The sequence below is a fragment of the Schistocerca gregaria genome, chromosome 7 (genome assembly GCF_023897955.1).
Source record: "Schistocerca gregaria isolate iqSchGreg1 chromosome 7, iqSchGreg1.2, whole genome shotgun sequence".
Lineage (NCBI taxonomy): Eukaryota > Metazoa > Arthropoda > Insecta > Orthoptera > Acrididae > Schistocerca > Schistocerca gregaria.
Window position 1 is genome coordinate 58,014,914 of NC_064926.1, and position 22,557 is coordinate 58,037,470.

General features: G+C 37.4%; 1 protein-coding gene across 1 annotated transcript in view; it reads left to right on the forward strand.

Annotated features, from left to right (window-relative positions):
* The window catches only part of LOC126282225 (tubulin polyglutamylase ttll6-like), a 395,080-nt gene that overhangs the window by 51,332 nt on the left and 321,191 nt on the right, over window positions 1-22,557 (forward strand). The window contains exon 6 of the mRNA XM_049981790.1: window positions 16,724-16,880. Within this exon, the coding sequence (XP_049837747.1) occupies window positions 16,724-16,880 (157 nt within the window). The remainder of the gene's footprint in view (window positions 1-16,723; window positions 16,881-22,557) is intronic.

Here is a 22,557-nt window from a genome sequence, read left to right on the forward strand (position 1 = left end):
TGAGGTTCATGAAGTAATGTAAAGATGCAGTGCTGGAGTGTTTGTGGATTGACCTCTCTGGTGTGGCCACTATCTCCTGGGGCCATTGGGAGTAGGCAACTCATGTCGGTGTTATCACTAGGCCTGAATGTCTGGATGTTCAAGAGTCTTGTGATCTACTGGCCAAACATTTTCCATCAGTCACAAGACTTCTTGGAGGACTGGCAAGCAATGACTGCAGTATCAATGGGTAATGAAAGCAGACTTCAGGAGCTGCATCAGATTTGTGGTCTTGTCTCTCTGGGAGACAAGACAGGACATACCTGTAGGCGTGTTGTGCTGTGGACTGATAATAGATGTTATAGTGATACCCCAATAGGAACAGTGCCCATCTCTGCAGGTGTCACAGGGTCCTGGTCAGAATATAACCATGTAAAAGCCTAAGAAGCAAGGGAAACTAATTCATTCTGATAGGGGTGATAAAGAAAAAACTCAGACTGAAAATAAAAAGTTTGGGTACCCAACAAATGATGCACGTGAAATAACCAAAAACAAAAATGATCTATAGATTCACTGGAATATAAATGGCTTAGGGGCAGAACTACCAAATCGTAAATACTCAAAAATTGATGAACTAAAAATTCTGCTTTCAGAATCCATAAATATTAAAATAATCTGCCTAAACAAACACTGGTTAACAGGAGATAGTATAAAAGTATTAAATAGTATTAATAATTTTAAGGTAGCAGCTAGCTTTTGTTGAATAATCAAATCTTGTGGAGGTTCCTGCATTCTTGTAAATTCTTCTGTAAGTAATACAGTAAGAGATAGTTTTAATTATTTGAATGAAGAGAGTGTGTTTGAAAGTTGCTCTGTAGAACTAAGTGGTCTGAACACACTGGTTATAGCAAAATTCAGAACTTCTGGATGTGCGGTAACAAAAGTGTTTTAGCCAAATTTGAATGCCTCCTAGAACAACTCCAGAAAGAAAGTAAGAAAAAAAGTTGTTATAGCAGCAGACTTCAACTTAAATGTTCTAGTTGAAAGCAATTATTCCACAAAATATTGTGACTTAATTCAGAAATCTGGTTCCCAGTTAAATTTTTCTGAAGGTGCTAGGGAAAACAGCAGATCAGTGACCTGCATTGATAGTATTATTACTAACTACAAATTTGACAGTGGAAATAAGCACAAATACTGCGTAGACTTGGGTGTTTCAGATCACTCAGCTGTGTTTATTGAGCTCCCAAAAGCAAATAACCTAAAGCCTCCAGAAGTGTATATAAAAAGGGATCTCGGTAAAAGTAAAATGGACTTATTCCGCACTAAATTAAGTATTATAAGCCGGCCTGTAGACCACAATAGTTCAAGCTTGATAAACTATGACAAATTCTTAAATTGTTTCTTAGAGGTATTTAATGAATCATTTCCTCATAGATGTAACCAAAAGAAAGTAAATGGTAAACTCAAATGGATTACAACAGGAGTAAAAATTTCTAGTGCCAGAAAGAGAGAGCTCCACAACGAGTTAAAATCAAACAGAAATCTGGTTTTTGTTACTTATGTCATACAGTATAAATCTGTATTTAGGAAAGTTGATGTGACAGCTAAAAAAAGGCAAATAATAAATTCATACAAGAACACAGAAATAAGACAAAAACAGGGTGGTCAGTTGTTCAGTCTGAATTAGGAGCCAAAGTAAAAATTCATGAGATTTTGAAAATTATAGTAAACCCTTTCCAGATGTCATGTTGTTTCAATGAATTTTTCCTAAATGTAGTACGATCAGATGTCAATATGACATTCTATCAGGGCATCACAAATTTGGAAAACAGCCAGAACATATTTTTCAAACAGTTTGAAAGAATCACCCAAAGGGATGTGGAAAAAGAAATATTGTCTCTAAAAAACAAAACCTCACATGGGTGAGATGAAATAACAACATCTGTAATCAAATGTGTGTATGACATTATTTCTCATCCACTGTCAATTATTATATATCAATCCTTTGAAAAGGGATGCCCTCCAAATGTGTTGAAATATGCTGAGATCAAACCTCTATTCAAGAAAGGATTGACAGAAGATATGGGGAATTACAGCCATATCTCTTTCTTGCTGGTCTTCTGTAAAGTGTTCGAAAAGATTGCAGCAAAACAAATTAATAAATTTATTACTATAAATGATATAATTTTTAAAATTCATTTTGGATTCCAACAGGTTAAAGCACTGTGAATGCTATAAATGAGTTTATCAAAAAAATATGCTCCATGTTAGATAAGAGTAGAAAGGTCACAGGAATATTCTGTGATCCAACTAAAGCTTTTGATTCAGTGAACCATGCATTACTCCTACACAAATTACAGATGTATGGAACCAACTTCAAATGAAACAAATTATTCCTCAGACTGGAAAACAGTTCCCCAAGGAGTCCCACGAGGTTCGATATTGGGTCCCTATCTGTTTCTGTTTTATGTAAATGACCTACCACTTGCTATTGATTTTCATTCAGTCTTATTTGGTGATGATACATCAGTTTTAATGAAAATGAGGTATCTGAAAATATAACAGAAAAAGCCAAAAATACTGTAGAAAAACTCGAATCTTGGTTCTATCAAAATAGACTAAAACTAAATGTAACTAAAACCAAAATGATACAATTTGAAGCTAAATCAGTAGAAAGGACTGAAGTAAAGGTAGCTTGCAATGATCAGGATATCACAGAAGCAAACCACGTGAAGTTCTTAGGCCTATATCTCGACAAAAATTTAAATTGGAAGGTACACATAGATTACTTAGCAAATAAACTGAAGAACTTAGCATTTGCAATGTGTATTTTGTCAGCTGCCACATACATGGATACCAGAAAGATAGTTTATCACTGCTACTTTGAGTCAGTTATTCGTTATGGCATAATCTTCTGGGGAAATTAAGCAAATGCCACTAGGCTCCTAGTATTACAAAATAAAGTAATTAGAAACATGTGTGTTACAAAAAAATGGGAATCCTGTTGACCACTGTCAAAAAATTTAAAAATGCTATATATCCCCTTACTTTACATCTGTGAGATGATGGTGTTCCTATATAAAAATCAACATACACTAGACACTTTCCATTTTGACCACAACTACAGCACTCACCACAGAGATAACTTCAAACTTCCAACACATCGTTTAAAACTTTATGCCCAAATGCCAGAGTATATGTGGTTAAAAATTTTCAATAAAATAAAAGGCAGTAATATATTTAAGATCGAGCTTGGCTCACTGGAAAGATTGCTCTTCACTCTTCTGGTGGAAAAGTGTTATTATTCTGTCGATGAATTCATTGAGGACAGCTTCACAGTCTGAACACAGGGATTGTATTATATGTATTATTTTATGTACATGTGTAGCTGTAACTTAGAAATGTAAAATATGATGTAAACTTTTGTGACTCTCTTCAAAAAGTGAAAAAAGTTTCTTTTGTAAACTTTGCCATGTCTCCTGTACATCAAATCAAATGATTTGAAAATTGTATGTAATGAGATGAATAAATCACATATGACATATCACATGAGGGTTGAACAATGCAACAAAGCCTTATGAGCCATTAACGTGATAAATCACCATCAGTACACAAAGCCGTAAAGTTTTTCAGTGCAAAAAATTATAACTAAGGCTGGCTTTTTGACTAGACAGTAATTTTTCTGTGTCTGCATCTTGGGAACAAACACAATTAGGAGTTCAGCTTTATTGACTGTGTGAGAAAGAACAGCCTCCAAGCTGTAGTCAGAGGCATCTGCCCTGACTATCAAGGACTTGGAAGGGTCGTATGCCATCAGGCACTTTGGTCAGCCTGTTTGAACTCTCAAAAGCAATGTAACAAGTGGAGTACCTCATCTTTCTTCCAAAGGAGATGATGCAGTGGGTACAGTGACAGGTGGCACAGTAGGTACGAACGTGCTACATCTACACCTATGCCTTGCAAACCACCATGAGGTGCATTGCAGAGGGTATGTCCCATTGTACTAGTTACTAGGGTTTCTTCCTGTTCCATTCACATATGAAGTGTGGGAAGAATGATTGTTTGAATGCCTCTGTGTGCAGTAATCATTCTAATCTCATTGTCACAATCCCTATGTGAGCAATACTTAAGGGGAGTGTCATATATTCCTAGAGTCACTATTCAAAGCCAGTTCTTGAAATTTTGTTAATAGTCTTTCTAAAGATAGTTTCTGTCTATCTTCAAGAGTCTTCCAGTTCAATTCCTTTGGTGTCTCTGTGACACTCTCCCACAAATTAAACAAACCTGTGACTATTCGTGCTGTCCTTCTCTGTATACGTTCAATGTCCCTTGTGTGTCCTGTTTGGTACGGGTCCCACATACTTGAGCATTATTCTGGAATGGGTCACACGAGTGATTTGTAAGCAGCCTCCTTTTTAACCTGATTGCACTTTTCCAGCATTCTACGAACAAACCTAGGTCTACCACTTCCATTACCCACGACTGAGCTTATGTGATCGTTCCATTTCATATCCCTACAGAGTGTTACCTCCAGGCATCTATATGAGATGGCTGATTCCAGCTGTGACTTATTGATATTATAGTCATATGATACTATATCTTTTCATTTTGTGAAGTGCACTATGTTACTTTTCTGAACATTTAAAGCAAGTTGGCAATCTTTGCACCACTTTGAAATGTTATCCAGAACTGACTGAATATTCATGCAGCTTCTTTCAAGATTGTACTTCATTATAGATAACTGCATCACCTGCAAAAAGCCCGATGTTACTGTCATTGTTGTTGCAAGTTCCTTAATATACAACATGGCCAGCAAGGCTCCCAAAACACTTCCCTGGTATGCAGCCAAAGTTACTTCTACTCTGACAATGACTCTCCATCCAGGATAACATCCTATCAAAAAATCCTCAGCCGGTCACAAATTTCAGTTGGTACCACATATGATCAAACTTTTGACAATAAATGAAGATGTGATATTGAATCAAATGCTTTCTGGAAATCAAGAAATACTGTATCTGCCTGAATGCTTGATCAAAAGTTTTCAGTATGTCATGTGAGATAAGTGCAAGTTGAGTTTCACAAGATTAATGTTTTCGGAATCCATGGTGTTTGGCTTTGAGGAGGGCAACCTGTTCACAATACCTGATTACATTTGAGCTCAGAATATGTTCTAAGGTTCTGTAACAAATTAATCTAAAGGATATTGGACCATAGTATTGTGAATAATTTCTACTACCATCCTTGTAAATTGGTGTGATCTGTGCTTTTCTCCAAGAACTGGGCATAGTTTTTTGTTGAAGGGAGCTGCAATAGATTATAGTTAGAAAAGGGGTTAACTCAGCCACAGATTCAGTATAGAATGTGACAGGGATTCCATCAAGGCCTGGAGTTTTGTTCAGTTTTAATGAATTCAGCTGTTTCTCAACACCACTGACACTAATACTTATTTCATTCATCTTTTCAGTGATACAAAGATTCAATTGGGGCAATTCTCCAGGTTTTTCCTTTGTAAAAGAACATTTGATTATGGGATTAAGTATTTCAGCTTTTGCTTTGCTACCCTCACTTAAAATTTCTGTCTCATTTGCTAGGTGCTGGACACTAACTTTGGTGCCATTAACAGACTTCACATACAACCAGAATTTTTTTGAGTTCTGTGAAAGATCATTTGACAATACTCTGCTGTGGCAGTCATTGAAAGCATCACACACTGCTAAGGCAGCCATTGAAGGCATCACACACTGGTCTCTTGATAGTCAAATGGGTTTGATTTGGCATCTCTTTATCTGTAGCCCAATGCTTTTGTTTTACACCTATTATGCAGTAACCTCTATTTCCTTAGAATTTCCTTTACAGTGACTTATATCATAGAGGTTGCCTCTGATTTGGACTGTTGTACTGGGTACATATCAAGCCAGTGTGTGGTCAGCTATTCTTTTAAACTTGAGCCATAGTTCCTCTACATGCTCCTGTCCTGTGCTGAAAGTTTCAAGTTCCTCATTAAGATATGATACTACTGATTTTTTATCTAGTTTACTGAACATATATATTTCTCTGATTGAGTTAAGTTGTCCTTTGTACTTTGGTAATCATCGTTGCCACAACTGTGTCACGGTCACTGATACCAGGTTTGATGTGGACATCCTCAAAGAAGTCAGGTCTGCATGTTGCTATTAGATCCAGTGTGTTTCCATCATGTGTGGGATTCCTAACTATTTGTTCTAGGCAGTTTTCAGAGAAGGCATTTATTACTGTTTCAGAGGATGTCTTACCATGTCCACCACTAACAAAAGGTAATTTTCCCAATGAATTGTTGGATGACTAATGTCTCCACCAATGATTATGGTATGATTGGGAAAGTAACTGAAGTTTTCAGTTACATCAGGAGGTGAGTCTGTAATAGTTCAGTTGACCTAACATGAATTTGAGTTGTTTGGTAACTCTGAGGCCCAATGGGTATTGTGTAGCCTTGATGTGATGCGCAGTGGGATGTACCCTGATATGCTGAAAACATGAAAACATGTCCCAGATTGTCCACTTGCAGCACGAAGAAGCAGAATTTTTCCTTGTTGCATTTCAGATTAGCCTACTGGTGCACACTGAGCAGGGAGTCCAAATTGGTGGCCAGATCCTTTGCTTTTCCACCAGTATATTGATATTGTCAATATAATTTGCCATCCCTTGAATGTCCCATGTTCCAAATAGCATTGGAATATGGCCAGTGTGCTGGTGATGCTGAAGGGCAGGTGATTGCATCGAAAAATACCAAATGATTCATTGACTAGAAAGGTTTTGGAAGCTTCATCCAAGGGAAGCTCCAAATAAGCATCGTATGTTTCAGTTTATGCAGAAACTTTGCCTCCGGCAAAGTGCACCATGATGTCCTGCACTTTAAGAATAGATATGGTCCCCTGATATGTGCAATAGTGATCAGAATTCCTTTTTGCTGTAAGCGATGAAGCTTGTGACAAAGCATTTCACACAGAACAAAAGGAACTTTCTACACTTAAAAAGACATAGACATCACCTAAGAGATGTGCTTTGAAGCTGATAATACTGGTTCATAAATGTGAGTAAATTGAAGTGTAACTTGAACAAAAGTCCTGCAAATAGAAACTTGGAACAAGTGGCTGGATGTGCTTCATTGAATTGTGGACTACTAAACCAAAAGTATTGAGCAGATCCAAACCCAAAATGTTCACGACCCTTTTGTAACACCACAAGGATTCAAGGTGAGAGAGAGACTGCTTGGCGCTGAATGTGAGCGTTGACCTTTACCTCAGTGTATTTTACTACAACTTTTCATCTGCTTAGAAAGAGGTTGTGGTGTAGGGAACCCCAGGTGGCAGTATGTCTCCCTATCAACAAATGCGCTTGAAGCTTCAGTATCAATATGAAAGACAACAGGGATAGCACTGAAGGCCAATTCCAACCTATGAGATGTAGGGAGGATGGCCTGGACACGGAGGACATCAGGACTGCAGACACGGTCAACATAGTCTGAATCAAAATCGCTGGAGTCTAGTTGGGCACAATTGACATTCATGTTGATTTAGGATTGGAACACTTCAACTTGTGTCCATTCTTACCATAGGCAGTACATTGTGTCCTACGAAAGCAGCATTGCTGACACAGCTGTGTTACAAAATTGCTGCAAGAAACCACTTGCGACAACTTTGCCACAGGAAGCTTTGGTCAGTGAATCAAACTGACCTGGCGGATGGTGCTGAGTCAGGGTCCAGGAGGTTGGGCAGGTGGCAAACACCTGTGATGAGTCCTGCAGAGCTGCCAAGGACTTTATGGACTGTTCAAATACCCAGATGAGGGGAAAGTGTGTACTTAAGGAGACATCATTGAGCTTTAAGAGACCATTATGGAGTCCTTCGATTGCAGAGTGGACCAGGATCATACTCAAACCGGCAGTTCCACATGAGACTGTTTGTACTGAGGAATGGAACACTGGAAAATGCAATCTCTAGAGGAGCCTTGCAAACAAGCTATCCACTCCCTTTACAAATGTTAGTTTTGTTTATGGTAGCTGTAGCTAAAAAAAACTTGTTTCAGGCAGCTGCCACATGCACTTGGACATCAGACTAGTCCAACAAACACAATTTTAGACATTCATAAGGCAAAGAATGAGGTTCAGCTTCAGGATTGAGCTGTTGAAACAGGTAATACATTTATCCTCCAATGTATGCATAAAAAAAGTGTGTTCCTGGACATCGTCTGAGGTCCCATGGGAATGAATGCTCTTTGAGACAGGTGGTGCATTTGGCACATGGTTCTGTATTTTTGTCAAATGCCTAGAATGGTGCAGGTGCCATTTGGAGTTCCTTTAGCAGTCAGCCGAAGTGAGACAAATGTATGGTGATTTCCAGTAGTGGTGATGGCAACCATCTTCTCTAACGTCAGCTCCTGAGACTGTTGCAACAGACAATGGGACTTGTGTATTCACATCTGTAGATGCAGGCATGTTTGCACAAGAGCAAACATTAGTCCACAAGAAGTTTGGAAAATACATGAAGAGGCACTACCTACCTAGATCAAAGTGAACAGAGTGAGTCCACAGAGAGTCCAGACAAACTAAAGCCTAGGTATACAATGAGAAGTAAGTTTATTGAAACAAATGTAGAACTTCAATCTTTCTTACACAACACAAGAAATGGTTCACAGTGTAGTCAGTTCCTTTGAAGTGAGTGAGATGTCTAAGTCCAGTGGACTGTCAGCCACAGAAAACTGAGTCACAAGTACTAGACTCAACGTTCTGGTTGATGAGGAACTGATTGTCATTAATTAAACAGACACTGCTTCATCTAAAAATATCAAAGTCTCAGAGGTCCATACTGTAGATGCCAAGTCTCAGCGTAGCACTATGACAACTGCTGGGGACTCCACATAGCGTCAGATGTGAAAATCCCAGCAAGTAGCCTGACGTCAAGCAACAGATTGAAGCATGATGGCAGAACTCCTCTGTGGAGAACTGACTAGCCACAGCTGCATGCTGACCTAAATATCTTCAAGCATCAGGCTAGAGTAAGACATATTTTTGAGCATGTGATCCAGTGGAAGCAGGCAGGTCCATGCTGACTGTGGCCTCTTGGAATGCTGCTGCTGCCATCTGCTGGCAAGTTTTGCACTTGGAACTGCAGGGGCAGTGTTTGCCAATGTAGTACCTGTGGCCTTTGGCATAGGCTACCCAGGGTGCAGTGCTGTTATGCTGGGGGCTACAAGCCCTAACAATGTTTATACATTCCAGGACAGCCAGGAAAAATTTAGGTATTGTTTCATCCAGGAAAAACTCAGGAATTTTTCATTTTATACTTTTCAGTCAAATTTTTGAAATTTTGGTGGGTAATAACTGATACTCTAACTAAGAATTTTACTTTACCACACTACTGCAGAATAATACTGCAGCAGTAATATGTAAACCAGGAAACAACACCAAAATAAAACTTCAGTTGCAAAGAAAATGTGCCATTTACGACAACAAAATGCTGTGCACACAAATGTCTGCCGACAGCAAAGTGGCTCAGAGGATTTAGGATGTGAAGATGATGCAACACTTTGTAGCAAGAAACTGCTTTGTGTGAGCGTGATGTCACAACTTTTTACCTTTCTAATAGGTAATGGAAAAATATTGCAAATTGTGGTTTGAGAATCATTACTTGCAAAGTAAATTTCCTTTTACACAGGATCAGTTATGTTATGTGTGAGAATGTCTGATGAGTTTTGTAAATTATGGAGCATTTGACTCTCACTCAAAAGTTAACACTTTGAGGACCAGCCACTTCAAACAATTTTGGGCCCTGAAGACAAGCTATCTAAGCTGTTACTTAAAATTATACTGGCACATTAGTCTTTTATATATCTTAAAGAGCATCACATACTAAAAAGACTCAAGCTTCAAAGTTAATTTTTCATGTTCATTTCAGCTCTTTCATACATAACAGATTATGCAGACAAATGGAAAAACTGATAGAAGTTGACCTTGGGGAAGGTCAGTTCAGATTCCATAGAAATGTTGGAACACATGAGGCAATACTGACCCTATGACTTATCTTAGGAGATAGAGTAAGGAAAGGTAAAATGTTTCTACCATTTGTAGACTCAGAGAAAGCTTTTGACAATGTTGACTGGAATACTCTTCTGGGAGCGCGCAGACGAATAGTTGCGTGTGCACAGTACAGGGGCAGCGGCAAAGACTCTAGTGTGCATGTAATCATTTACTCTTTGCTTTGCATTTGTTTTGTCTTAAATGTTCTATGTTAATGTCTGGCTCATTGCTTCACAATAAAGTTGAACATTAAGAACACGAACAAGTCTATCATTAATAGAATGGAGCTACATAGTGGTTACACTCTCTTTCAAATTCTGAAGGTGGGAGGGGCCAAATATAGGGAGTAAAAGGCTGTTTACAATTTTTACAGAAACCAGACGACAAATATAAGAGTCGAGGGTCACGAAAGGGAAGCAGTGGTTGGGAAGGGAGTGAGACAGGGTTGTATCCTATCCCGGATGTTATTCAATCTGTGTATTGAGCAAGCAGTAAAGGAAGCAAAAGAAAATTTTGGAGTAGGTATTAAAATCCATGGAGAAGAAATAAAAGCTTTGAGGTTCGCTGATGACATTGTAATTCTGTCAGAGACAGCAAAAGACTTGGAAGAGCAGTTGAATGGAATGGACAATGTCTTGAAAGGAGGATATAAGATGAACATCAACAAAAGCAAAACGAGGATAATGGAATGTAGACGAATTAAGTCGATTGATGCTGAGGGTATGACACTGAAAGTAGTAAAGGAGTTTTGCTATTTAGGGAGAAGAATAACTGATGATGGTCAAAGTGGAGAGGATATAAAATGTAGACTGTGGCAATAGCAAGGAAAATGTTTCTGAAGAAGAGAAATTTGTTAACATCGAGTATAGATTTAAGTGCCAGGAAGTCTTTTCTAAAAGTATTTGTATGGAGTGTAGCCATGTATGGATGTGAAACATGGACGATAAATAGTTTAGACAAGAAGAGAATAGAAGCTTTCGAAATATAGTGCCACAGAAGAATGCTGAAGATTAGATGGGTAGATCATGTAACAAATGAGGAGGTACTGAATAGAATTGGGGAGAAGAGGAATTTGTAGCACAACTTGACCAGAAGAAGGGATCATTTGGTACGACATGTTCTGAGGCACCAAGCGATTACCAATTTAGTACTGGAGGACAGTGTCGAGGATAAAAATAGAAGGATGTAGGGTGTAAACCACGAAAAACATTCGGGCCTCCAATCAACTGCTGTTTATTAAATTGCCCAGCCAAGTCAATATCAGTCGCCTTCAACCTGTGATACACAGGTTCGCTGCGCCGCCAGCGATGACGGTAACCACGTCACAGAGGCATTGCTGTGGCACGTTAACACAAGAGGTAAAGAAGCTTGCACAGGATAGAGTAGTATTGAGAGCTGCATCAAACCAGTCTCTGGACTGAAGATCACAACAACAACAACAAATTCTGCAGAAACAATGGCAGACATTATAATTATTACTTTAAAAAGTGTGAGGTAAGTTCTTGAGAAATCCACATGTAATTGGCTTTTTTGTGGAAAAGTCGAAGTGCTTGACAGAACATATATTCAGTGAAGTAACCCATGAAATGTTCTTCAGTACACAGCAGTGAAATTTATAGTTGTGCATGTCAGAAATATTCAGCTGCTGAAATTTAAGCTGTGCTCTTAGGATCCTTCTTAACCATACCAACGAAATCGGATCCTTTGATCATCAACCAGACTAATCTCCCGATGTAATCAAAAACTTAAGAGAAAACCTTAGTTCACTTGTATGAAAGTTCCGCAGTCAACTCTAGTCATTGGTGGGGACTTTTAATCATCCAAAAATTAATTGGGAAAGTTACTGTTTTGTTAGTGGTGGGTGTGATAAGACATCCTGTGAAACATTACTAAATGCCTTCTCTGAAAACTACATAAAATGTATAGTTAGGAACCCCACTCATGATGGAAATATACTGGATCTAATAGCAACGATAGACCTGACCTCTTTGGGGATTCCACATTGAAACTGGTACCTGTGACCATGATGTCGTCATGGCAATAGTGATTACCAAAGTACAGAGGACAACAGAAACAGGAAAACATGTTTATGTTCAGTAAACTAGATAAAAAATTGCTAGTGTTGTATCTCAATGAGGAACTTGAAACTTTTAGCACAGTACAGGAGCATGTAGAAGAACTATGCCTCAAGTTTAAAAGAATAGATGACCATGCACTGGATAGTGTAGCTATGAACCAAGAAATACCAGTAACAGTAAACTCTATGTGTTCCACCAAAACTTCAGTGGTCTCAGAAACACACTGGAGGTTCTAAATCTTGACATTATTGATGCTGGATCTGTAAACCATATACAAGTAATATGTCTTACATAACACCATGTGACAAGTGGCACTGCAATGCCTCAAACTGATGGATACTCATTGGCAGCCAGCTATTGTAGATCCATAAAGGAGAAAGGAGGGACTGCAATCTATGTTAAAACTAATGTAAAATATAAATCCCTAGACAGAACTACTTACAGTGTAGATTCTCACTTTGAAGCCTGTGGAACCAAATTTACTACAAATAATAAGTCAGTTATAATTTTGGCAGTTTACAGGGCCCCTGCAGGGAAAATATGTATCTCTCTAAACCATATGCAACAACTTTTGAACCAAATATATTCAAAACACAAGAATTTAATTATCATGGGTGATTTTAATATTAACTCCTCAACTACAAACAGCAGTAGAAGAGAACTAGAACACCTGATGGAATCATTTAACCTAATCACAGTAGTTAACTTTCCCACTAGAGTAACTAGTACTTGTAAGAGCCTAATTAGTAATATATTCCTGGACAGATACAGAAGCTGCAGTATTATTGTAAGTCAAATACTTAATGGTCTGTCAGATCATGATGGTCAGCTGCTTACAGTAAATGATATCAAATTGTGTGATAAAGCTAAACACTCCTTTAAAACTGTCAGGTCAGTCAATAATGATAACTTAGAAATTTTCAACCTTCTCTTACAGATTGACTGGACCCCTGTATTTATATGGAGGAATATTAATCAAAAATATAATCTGTTCTCTAATGAGTTTGTGTCATTATTTGAAACTGTATTTCCTAAAATAATCTTGAGAAACAATCCTCAGGCCTCAAAACGGAAACCCTGGATTACTAAAGGGATCCGAATTTCCTGTAGAACAAAAAGAAATTTATTTGAAGCCCAAAGGTTATCCCATCAAAAAGGAGGAATATAGATTGTACTGTAATATTTTAAAAAGAGTAATTAAAAGTCCAAAACTATGTACACAACATCTGAAATTGATAAATCAAACAACAAATCAAAAACCATCTAGCATATTATAAAAAGGGAGAGTGGTAAAAAAAGTAGAGTGCCTGACTGACATAGAATTAATTCAGGATGGAGATATTGTAAAAAATACTGAGGAAGTTGCTAATATCTTCAATAAACACTTTTTAGCAGCTGCAGAAAAATATGGCTGTGAAGGCTCAATGGATGATGCAATAGCCCTTCTGCATAAATCTAACAATGCCAGAGTTTGCCAGAGTCAGATAACCCTCCATAACAATTAGTGAGATCAATAAGACAAACAGAGAGATGAAGTCAAAAACTTCTTGTGGGGTTGATAATATTTCAACTAAGATACTCAAGCACTGTCGTGCCTATATAAATGCAGTCTTGTGTTACATTCGTAATGAATCCCTAAAACAAGGTATTGTTCCACTTAGAGTTACCTTTCAAGAAAGGTGAAAAAACAGAAGTAACAAACCACTGCCCTGTATCCCTGCTAACAAGTTTTTCAACGGTCTTCGAGAAACTGGTATACCGGAGAACTGTTAATCACCGGAACAGCCATAACATTCTCAGTCAATGCCAGTTTGGTTTCCAGCAAGGCCTATCAATTGTTGATACTATTTTCTCTTTCAGCAATCAAATTCTCAAATCTCGTAACAGAAAGTTGGTACCATTTAATCATATGTGACCTATCCAAAGCTTTTGACTGTGTCGGCCATGAAATTCTGCTAAATAAAGCAGACCACTATGGATTAGGTAGGAAAATGGGAAATCCTATCTTATAGATTAAATCTTACCTTATAGATAGGAAACAAAATAATAATTACTGATAGTAGTGGAATTCCAACTTTATCCAAGTAGGACACAGTCAACACTGGAGTACCTCAAGGGTCGATACTGGGACCCTTACTGTTTCTTATATTTATAAATGACCACCCACACTGCACCACATCAGTGAGCGAGTTCACCATATTCACTTTTGATACTTCTCTTCTAGTTGACAAAGCAACACGGAACAACCAGGAAACATCTGCGAATAATGCATTTGATGACGTTCTGAAATGGTTTAACTGTAATGGACTCTCTCTAAATATTAAAAAAAACTCATTATGTACAGTTTCACATGGCACATAAAGAACCAGGGATATAAATATAGAATGTAATGGACAACAAACAAAGCACGTCGACTCAGCTAAGTTCCTGGGTGTGTATGTAGACTGCAAGCTAAATTGATCCAACCATATCCTAGATCTAGAAAAAAGGCTACATTCTGGAACATCTGCCTTTTGCATAATTGCATCAACCCCACATAAGGAGGCCATAAGAGCTGCTTATTTCAGGTATTTTCATGCACTTTTGGTACGGAATCATCTTTTGTGGCAACCAGCCCTTGGCATAAAAACTTTTTATTGCTCAGAAGAGAGCTATATGTATCATGAGTGATGTGCAGCTAAGGCACTCATGCAGGAATCTGTTTAAGAAATGACAGGTATTTACAATGATGATGATGATGATGATGATGATGATGATGATGATGATGTTTGGTTTGTGGGGCACTCAACTTCATGATTATCAGCGCCCATACAAATTTCCAACCTTCACTCAGTCCAATCTCACCACTTTCAGGAATGATGATGAAATGATGAGAACACAACAAACACCCAGTCATCTCGAGGCATATTTACAATGATATCTCAGTAATTATACTCCCTTGTATGTTTCATTAATATAAACCACTCTCTCTTCAAAACCAATAGTGAATATCATGGTCACAACCCAAGATCAAAAGAGGACTTTCATAGTAACCCTTGTACAGCAAGAAGTAAATTATACAGGCATCAAAATTTACAATTCTGTACTCAGTGTCATCAAAAGTCTTGCCCCTGAAACACCAAAGGTCAAGAGCAAACTGAATTAATACCCAATACGAAAGTCAATGTATTCAATTAGTGATTTTTTTAGTACATAGGTGCAAGTTTTTATCACACAACCAAGTAAGCCTTGAATGTTAGCATAAATGAAACTATTTGTTGCTGTAATGTTACATTGTTGCTCAAATACTTTGATATTGTTAATCTGAATGTATACACATAAGTCTTAATTCTGGTGTATGTAATATGTTTCTATTTCTTCCAGTGTGCCATGTTGTTACAATGAGTTTTGTCATTAATTAACCATATTGCGTGCTGCTGTATTGTTAACATTGTAAAAATACTGACTCATTCCATATCCTTGCAACTCCATTGCAGCCGGCCAGTGTGGCTGAGCAGTTCTAGGCACTGCAGTCTGGAACTGCGCGACTGCTATGGTCGCAGGTTCAAATCCTGCCTCGGGCATGGATGTGTGTGATGTCCTTAGGTTAGTTAGATTTAAGTAATTCTAAGGTCTAGGGAACTGATGACCTGAGCAGTTAAGCCCCATAGCGCTCAGAGCCATTTGAACTCCATTGCTATCAGGATCAACGGGACTTGCAATAAAATAAAATAGATATGTATCCAGTAAACAGTCCATAATCGGAGGGAACCTCCATGATATACAGTTGCTTAAAAAAACTTTTAAAGAAATAGAGATTACAGCACAACAGGTGTAATCCAATGTGTATGGCTGTAGATAGAGAAATGCTGAATGAAACACATTTGGCTGTCAAGAGAGCAATGCATGATGGCTTCAGTGACTACCATAGCAGAATATTGTTGAATGCCAATCTGAGTCTACAGATGCTGAAAAGGTGTGCTGGTGTTTCCTACATCTTCTTTCAGTTATTAAATGTAACATAAGAATTCCTTCTATTCACTGAAGCCACTCTGGTTATTATGAAGCACATAACATTTTTCCTTTTTTTTCTTCCCCTAACTGTTGTATAATTGTTAGTTTTAAAACAGGAGATGCCATACAGATTATGAGTTATTCTCAGCTGTAACTGCTCATGTCGTGTTTGCTCTTTGTGTGGATTAAGCTTGTGTGAAAATCTAATAGTGGATCAACAGTTGACAGATATTGCAAAAAGTCAGAAAAAACGCATTTCTTGCCAGATTTTCATTTTGTCCCTATTGTTTCTAACTTCCTTGTTTCTCTCTCATGTGGGAGTGTGCCCTTTTATTTTCTGGGTGAAAGAAACCATGCCTCTGCAAGCTTTTGTTTCTTTGTCTGCTGTTGTCTGGTAAGTAGAATTTTTCTATTTTTATTTGCATGCTCTTTACTGTGAGTTTAATGGATGTCTACATATAGTTGAATATAATTTCTTCCATTGTTTTGAAAGTATCTGAAAGATAAATAATTTTCTTCCTCTATAAAAAAATGTGTTGTGTAGAACCATAATATACTCAAAACTTATCATATTGTCTGAAATGAATTTTACATACTCTATATCATGTGTAAGCAGCATAGCGGACATGTTATCCTATGCTCGTTCAAGACGTAATCGGACTTACATTTGCAAACCAGAATCTGGTTGTCAAGGAAGAGGAATATTTATAACCAGAAGTTTGAAAGAAGTCAAACTATTTGACAGGGCAATCTGTCAAATCTACATATCGAAGGTTTGTTTTCATTCCTTTCATTTGGTTGTAAATATTTGAGCATAAAATATAAAATTTTGGTTTTGATTATTATAAATTTTCTGTATTTCATTCCTATTGTATTTTTAAAGTACTTGTTTAATTTACTACTGATTTACATTAGGACATTTTTAACTTTGTAGTTGGTTCATGTGGTTTTGTTGTCTTACTACAGTTCTTGCAGCTAATTACTTTCTCAATGTGATATCAAATAATAGCTATGAACTATAATTTTGTATCTTCAGTGGGAGGTGACTACTGTTGCTGCAGATACGTGGCAAGATGAATTTATAGGTGTTGCAGTGGTGTAACTGGCTGAGGTGTTACTAGATTACTGCAGTTAGTAATTTGTAAAGTCACAATCTTCTAGTGCTTGTGATATCAACAGTGGTACTTTTACACCATCCCTAACTCTTCACTCTGACACCACCTGCCCCTCAGTGTTATTGTGCATCTGATCCATACACATTCTGCATCTCTGATGTTTTCACATTAGAAACAGTAATGTTTACAGGAATGGGATTAAACAGTGAACATGAGTAGAATGTGCTATATGTTCCAGTAGATTGTTTGCAAATGCTGAATCAGCTGCTAAAATTAATACTTCAGATACCATTTGTGACATAAAATGAATTTTTGAAAATTATTTAGCCTGTTATTGTGAATTTTAATTATAGTTTCTTTTGTTGTAACAGTGATGATATACTGTTCTTGACTTACATTAAAAATGTCTGGATTTACTTCTTACTCAGTATGTGTTAATGCTCTTACACAAAATTGAGTAAAAATGACTGCTACTTTTATCACAACTATTCTCAGTTTTTGTTGTTCCATCAGTGCTCATTACAGATGTATGTAAATTTACACTAATGCAAATCCAGAAAGAAAATAACTATTTGTGTAAAGAATTTTAAGGCTTTTTAGCAGCAATCTACACTCCCAGTTTGATCCCTTTATGTCTCCTATTGATATGTTACAGATTAAATGTAGTAGCATACAATCGTAAAATTTGAGGAGTGCTTTTCATTATCATAAAAATATTTACAAAAACAAAGTGATACAATGCCAAGCAACATTTTAATGATTACTTTTTATCAGCTTTTAATTTTGGCTTCTGGTAAGGATTCTGTCCAGACTATTTCAATCAGTTTGTTGCAAATATTTATCAATCAAGGTACACACAGTGATGGTTGCTTTGAATCAAGCAACAACAAGGCAGATATGACCTCCGTGTTATAGGTACCATGTGACTTTTCCTCTTAATCCTTTATAGTCCTGTTTACTTCACCCACTTCTCTTTTATCTCAACCCTGTTCCAAAAGCTAATTTTTCTGCCGTGGGTCATCCAGTAACTTGTGATCATTCTGACTTTACTGTTAAGGTAGTAGTGACATTGGAAGAGATATTTTGCTATTACAGTAAAATGAACAATTCAGACATTAGCCTAAGGCCCCCCCCCCTCCCCCTCCTTCATGCTTTATGTAAAATCTGGTGTTAATGTCCTTTAATGCATGGTAGTATACTGTACTCTAATGTAAAATGCACAGTCTGTGTATGGCACTTGGAACATACTAATGTCATTAGTTCATATTTCAACTTATCACATGTCATTTTCTGACCACAAATCTCTTCTTAAATTAGCTAATAATCTACACTCAATTTTAATATGTTTGCAATGTAAACGGTTCAAGCAGTGTTTTCTTTTTTTATTTAATGTCATCAGACAACTATCAAAATATGCTATTTCATTTTAGAAGTCTCATACACACTTATCTCAATTTGTTTCATACATGACTGTTGTGACATGAATGCTGAGCAACCTAATAGCAGATATTGATCAATTTAACTTCAGTTCAAAACACATCTCAAAAGAGAGATTTTTTGTAGAAAAAGATTATCCAGATTATGTGCAGGGTTCCCACTGGAGCATCCTGTTGTACTCTTGTTAAGAAACTTTGTAATATATTACGCTGGTGTATGAGTTCATAACTTTTTGGATTTGCATGTTGCTGTGGGTGTATTTATCAATTATTATTTTTTATTTGTAGTTCACTGTTGCTGTTTGAGTTTTCATATTGTCATTTTGTCATTTGAAGATAGAGAGTGAAGCTGTGGATGCTAGAAAATGGAGTGCCAGTGGAGAAAACTGAACATTTCCAACATATTCTTCTGTTTGAGTTCAATAGAAGGGTGAGAAAAACAGTGGCAGGCAGAAACAGTTGTGCCATGTGTGGGGATAATGCCATTGGACAGAGCACAGCAAGAAAATAGTTTTCTCATTTTAAGGAAGATTATTTTGACATTAGTTACTCTCCACATTCGGGAAGACTTTTAGAGCTTAATTAAGATTGTTTAAACATATTAATCCACAATAGTCCAAGTCAGTGTACTCAAGAACTGGCAGATATAATGAACTGCGATCATTCCACCATTGTGTGGGATTTGCATGCCAAATGCTTCAAAAATCGGTTGTAGGTGTACCACTTGCTGTAAGCCAAAGCCACAAAAATCAGCAGGTGGCCATACATGCATCTTTGCTTGCTTGTCATCAATTGGCTCGTGAAAAACACGACTAATCTTATCCTGTATTGTTACTGGTGATGAGAAATGGTTCTTTATGGTAATATAAAGAAATGAAAGAAATATTGGAGCCCAATTAAAGAAACAAGTCTGTGTATGAAGACCTGTGCACGTTTACAAAAGATAATGGGAACAGTGATGGTGTGGTGTACTATGAATTGCTTCCCCAAGGTGTAACCATCACTGATGACATTTTCTGTGAACAACTGAGACATATTGCAGATGCAATCAAAGAACAATGATGAGGAAAACTGCTTGAAGTGATGCTGCTACCTGATAACGGGCACCCAGATTGTGCTGGACTGACAAAAAATACTATACAGGAGTTGGGTTTGGAAGTAATTCCACAATTACTTTATTCACTTGATCTTGTACCTTCATATTTCACGTTTTCTGCTTTCTTTCAAACAACCTTCAAGGAACTTTCTTCCCGGATGAAAGTGCACTCCAAACATGGCTTGACAAATTCTTCACTTCAGAGCCACACGATTTCTACAGTCACCGAAATGAAAAGTTATGCCAGCATTGGCAGACTGATAGTGAAGGAGAATATGTTATTGATGACTAAAGTCTCTCATATGTGTATCTGTTGTATTTATTAAATCTATGGGAAAGTGCTACCAACTGATGCACCAACCCAGTATTTGTACCCCAATGAGCTTCATGGCAGATAATCCTATCCACCATATGGGATCATATTCTGGGGTAACTTGTCAAACCAAGCAAAAGTTTTTAGAATGCAAAAGTGTTTAATAAGACTAATTTATGGTGTAAATTCAAGAACATTCTATAGAAACCTGTTCTAGGAACTGGGTATTCTAACCACTGCTCCTCAGTATATTTACTCCTTAATTAAATTTTTTCAGTTAATTTGTCTCCATCTCCAACCAATAGCACAATACATCTTATCAATACTAGGAATAAGAACAGTCTACATAAAGACCTAAAATCACCTTCCTTGGCCTTAAAAGGGGTTCAATATTTAGGAATACACATTTTTCAATAAATTTCCAGCAAAAATTAAAATCTTGGTTTCAGATAAAACACAGTTTAAACAGAGTTTGAAAGACTTCTTGGTAGGCAACTCCTTCTGCTCCATAGATGAATATCTTAACAGGGACTGTTAGACCAGGTTAAGTAAAAATGCTGTTAGCCTTCAGTTTCAACAGACATTGGTCACAACAGTCAAGATTAGGTATTATTAAGGTAATTTATTAGAAGTGCGTAACTATGTTTCATTGTGACAGTGTATTAATTCTGTAAATATTAGCAGTTCCAGTTCACTGTAATATATTCACATATCTTGACTGTTTCCTGACAAATGTTCAGGGAAGTGAATATTATATTCAGATGATCTATGTTTTTTTTATCTTATAGTTCCTGACATCTTCCACATCCTCAATAATCATCCCGTTTTTGGGTCTATGGAATGAAAACTGAATCTTATCTAATCTAATCTCCATAATGTCAGTGATATGTACTGTGATCATAATACAAGAAGGAATACTGAACTCCACTATGATTTCAAAAAGCTAACAGAGATACATAAAAATTTACAATATTCCACTATTAAACTAGTTAATTCACTGCCAAGTAGCATCAAAGATCCACACAATAACAGTGCATTATTTAAAAATAAAATAAATACTTATTTATTTGGTAAAATTTTCATTCATTAGATTTTGTGCAACATACAACAGATTCTGTCTGTCACTCTGGAAATGTATGGCAGGAAGGTGGTACTTGACATTTATTTTTCCAATGTGTCCCTTTGTCAAGTTTCTGACTTTTTTTCACAACCGTCGTACAGGGTGTTACTTTTTTCAGTGAGCTGAGGCATTCTTTCCTCTTCTTTAAGACCACATATTAGAAACCAGTCTCGTCAACTGTAACAGTGTTTCCAAGGAATGGCTTGTGCCTATGTAAAGCCAAATGGTAACAGGTCAAAGATAAACATGTGGTTATTTGCTGATTTTTGTTGGTGTTGCTTAACACATGTGGTACCCATGTACCCAAGTTTTGTACAGTGAATGCAAATGGCATACAACGGTTGTGTGATCACATTACCTAATCTGTGCCAATTTGCACACTGTTTAGCTAAAATTTTTGTCACCCAACTGATTTAGATTCACCATACAAGTTGAATTTTCCTCCCCAGAACCGAGAAAATCATTTCCATGTCATTTTCTCAACAAATTCTTCCCTCCCATATAAGCCACAAATTTTTCTCAAGGCTTCTGGCACACATCTTCGTTTAAACTCATAGAGTAAGATATGACAGAATTGTTCATTTTCCTGCACTTGGCACTTCATACTTATTAGCCTTGAAAATGACCAAGTCCAGCTGTTAGCAACATACAAGCTCCTGTTCACAACAATCAAAATCCAAAAAATCCAAACTGGAGAGAGAAGGGAGGGGGATAAGAAGTCTTGCAAAGAAGTGATGGCAACCTGATGAAGCACAGTGTAGACTTATGCACCAATCTAATAAATCAGCATACACGTAATACACTGTAGAGCCAAGAAATTGGTGCACCTGCCTAATATCATGTAGGCTCCCTGCGAGCACACAGCAGTGCCGCAACATGATGTGGCACGGGGTAAGACTAATGTCTGAAGTAGTGCTGGAGGGAACTGGCACCACAAATCCTGCAGGGCTGTCCATAAACCTGTAAGAGTATGTGGGGGGGGGGGGGAAATCTCTTCTGAACAGCACCTTGCAAGGAATCTCAGATTTTTTCAATAATGTTCATGTCTGGGAAGTTCGGTGGCCAGTGGAAGCGGTTATAAAGTCAGAAGAGTGTTCCTGGAGCCACTCTGTAGCAGTTATGTATGTGTGGGGTGTTGCATTGTCCTTCTGGAATTGCCCAAGTCTGTCGGAAAGAACAATGGACATGAATGGATGCAGGTGATCAGACAGGATGGTTACATATGTTTCACCTGTCAGAGTCATATCTAGACATACCAGGGGTCCCATATCACTCCAACTGCACATGCCCCACACCATTACAGAGTGTCCACCAGCTTGAACAGTCCCCTGCTGACATGCAGGGTCCATACACGTACACATCCATCTGCT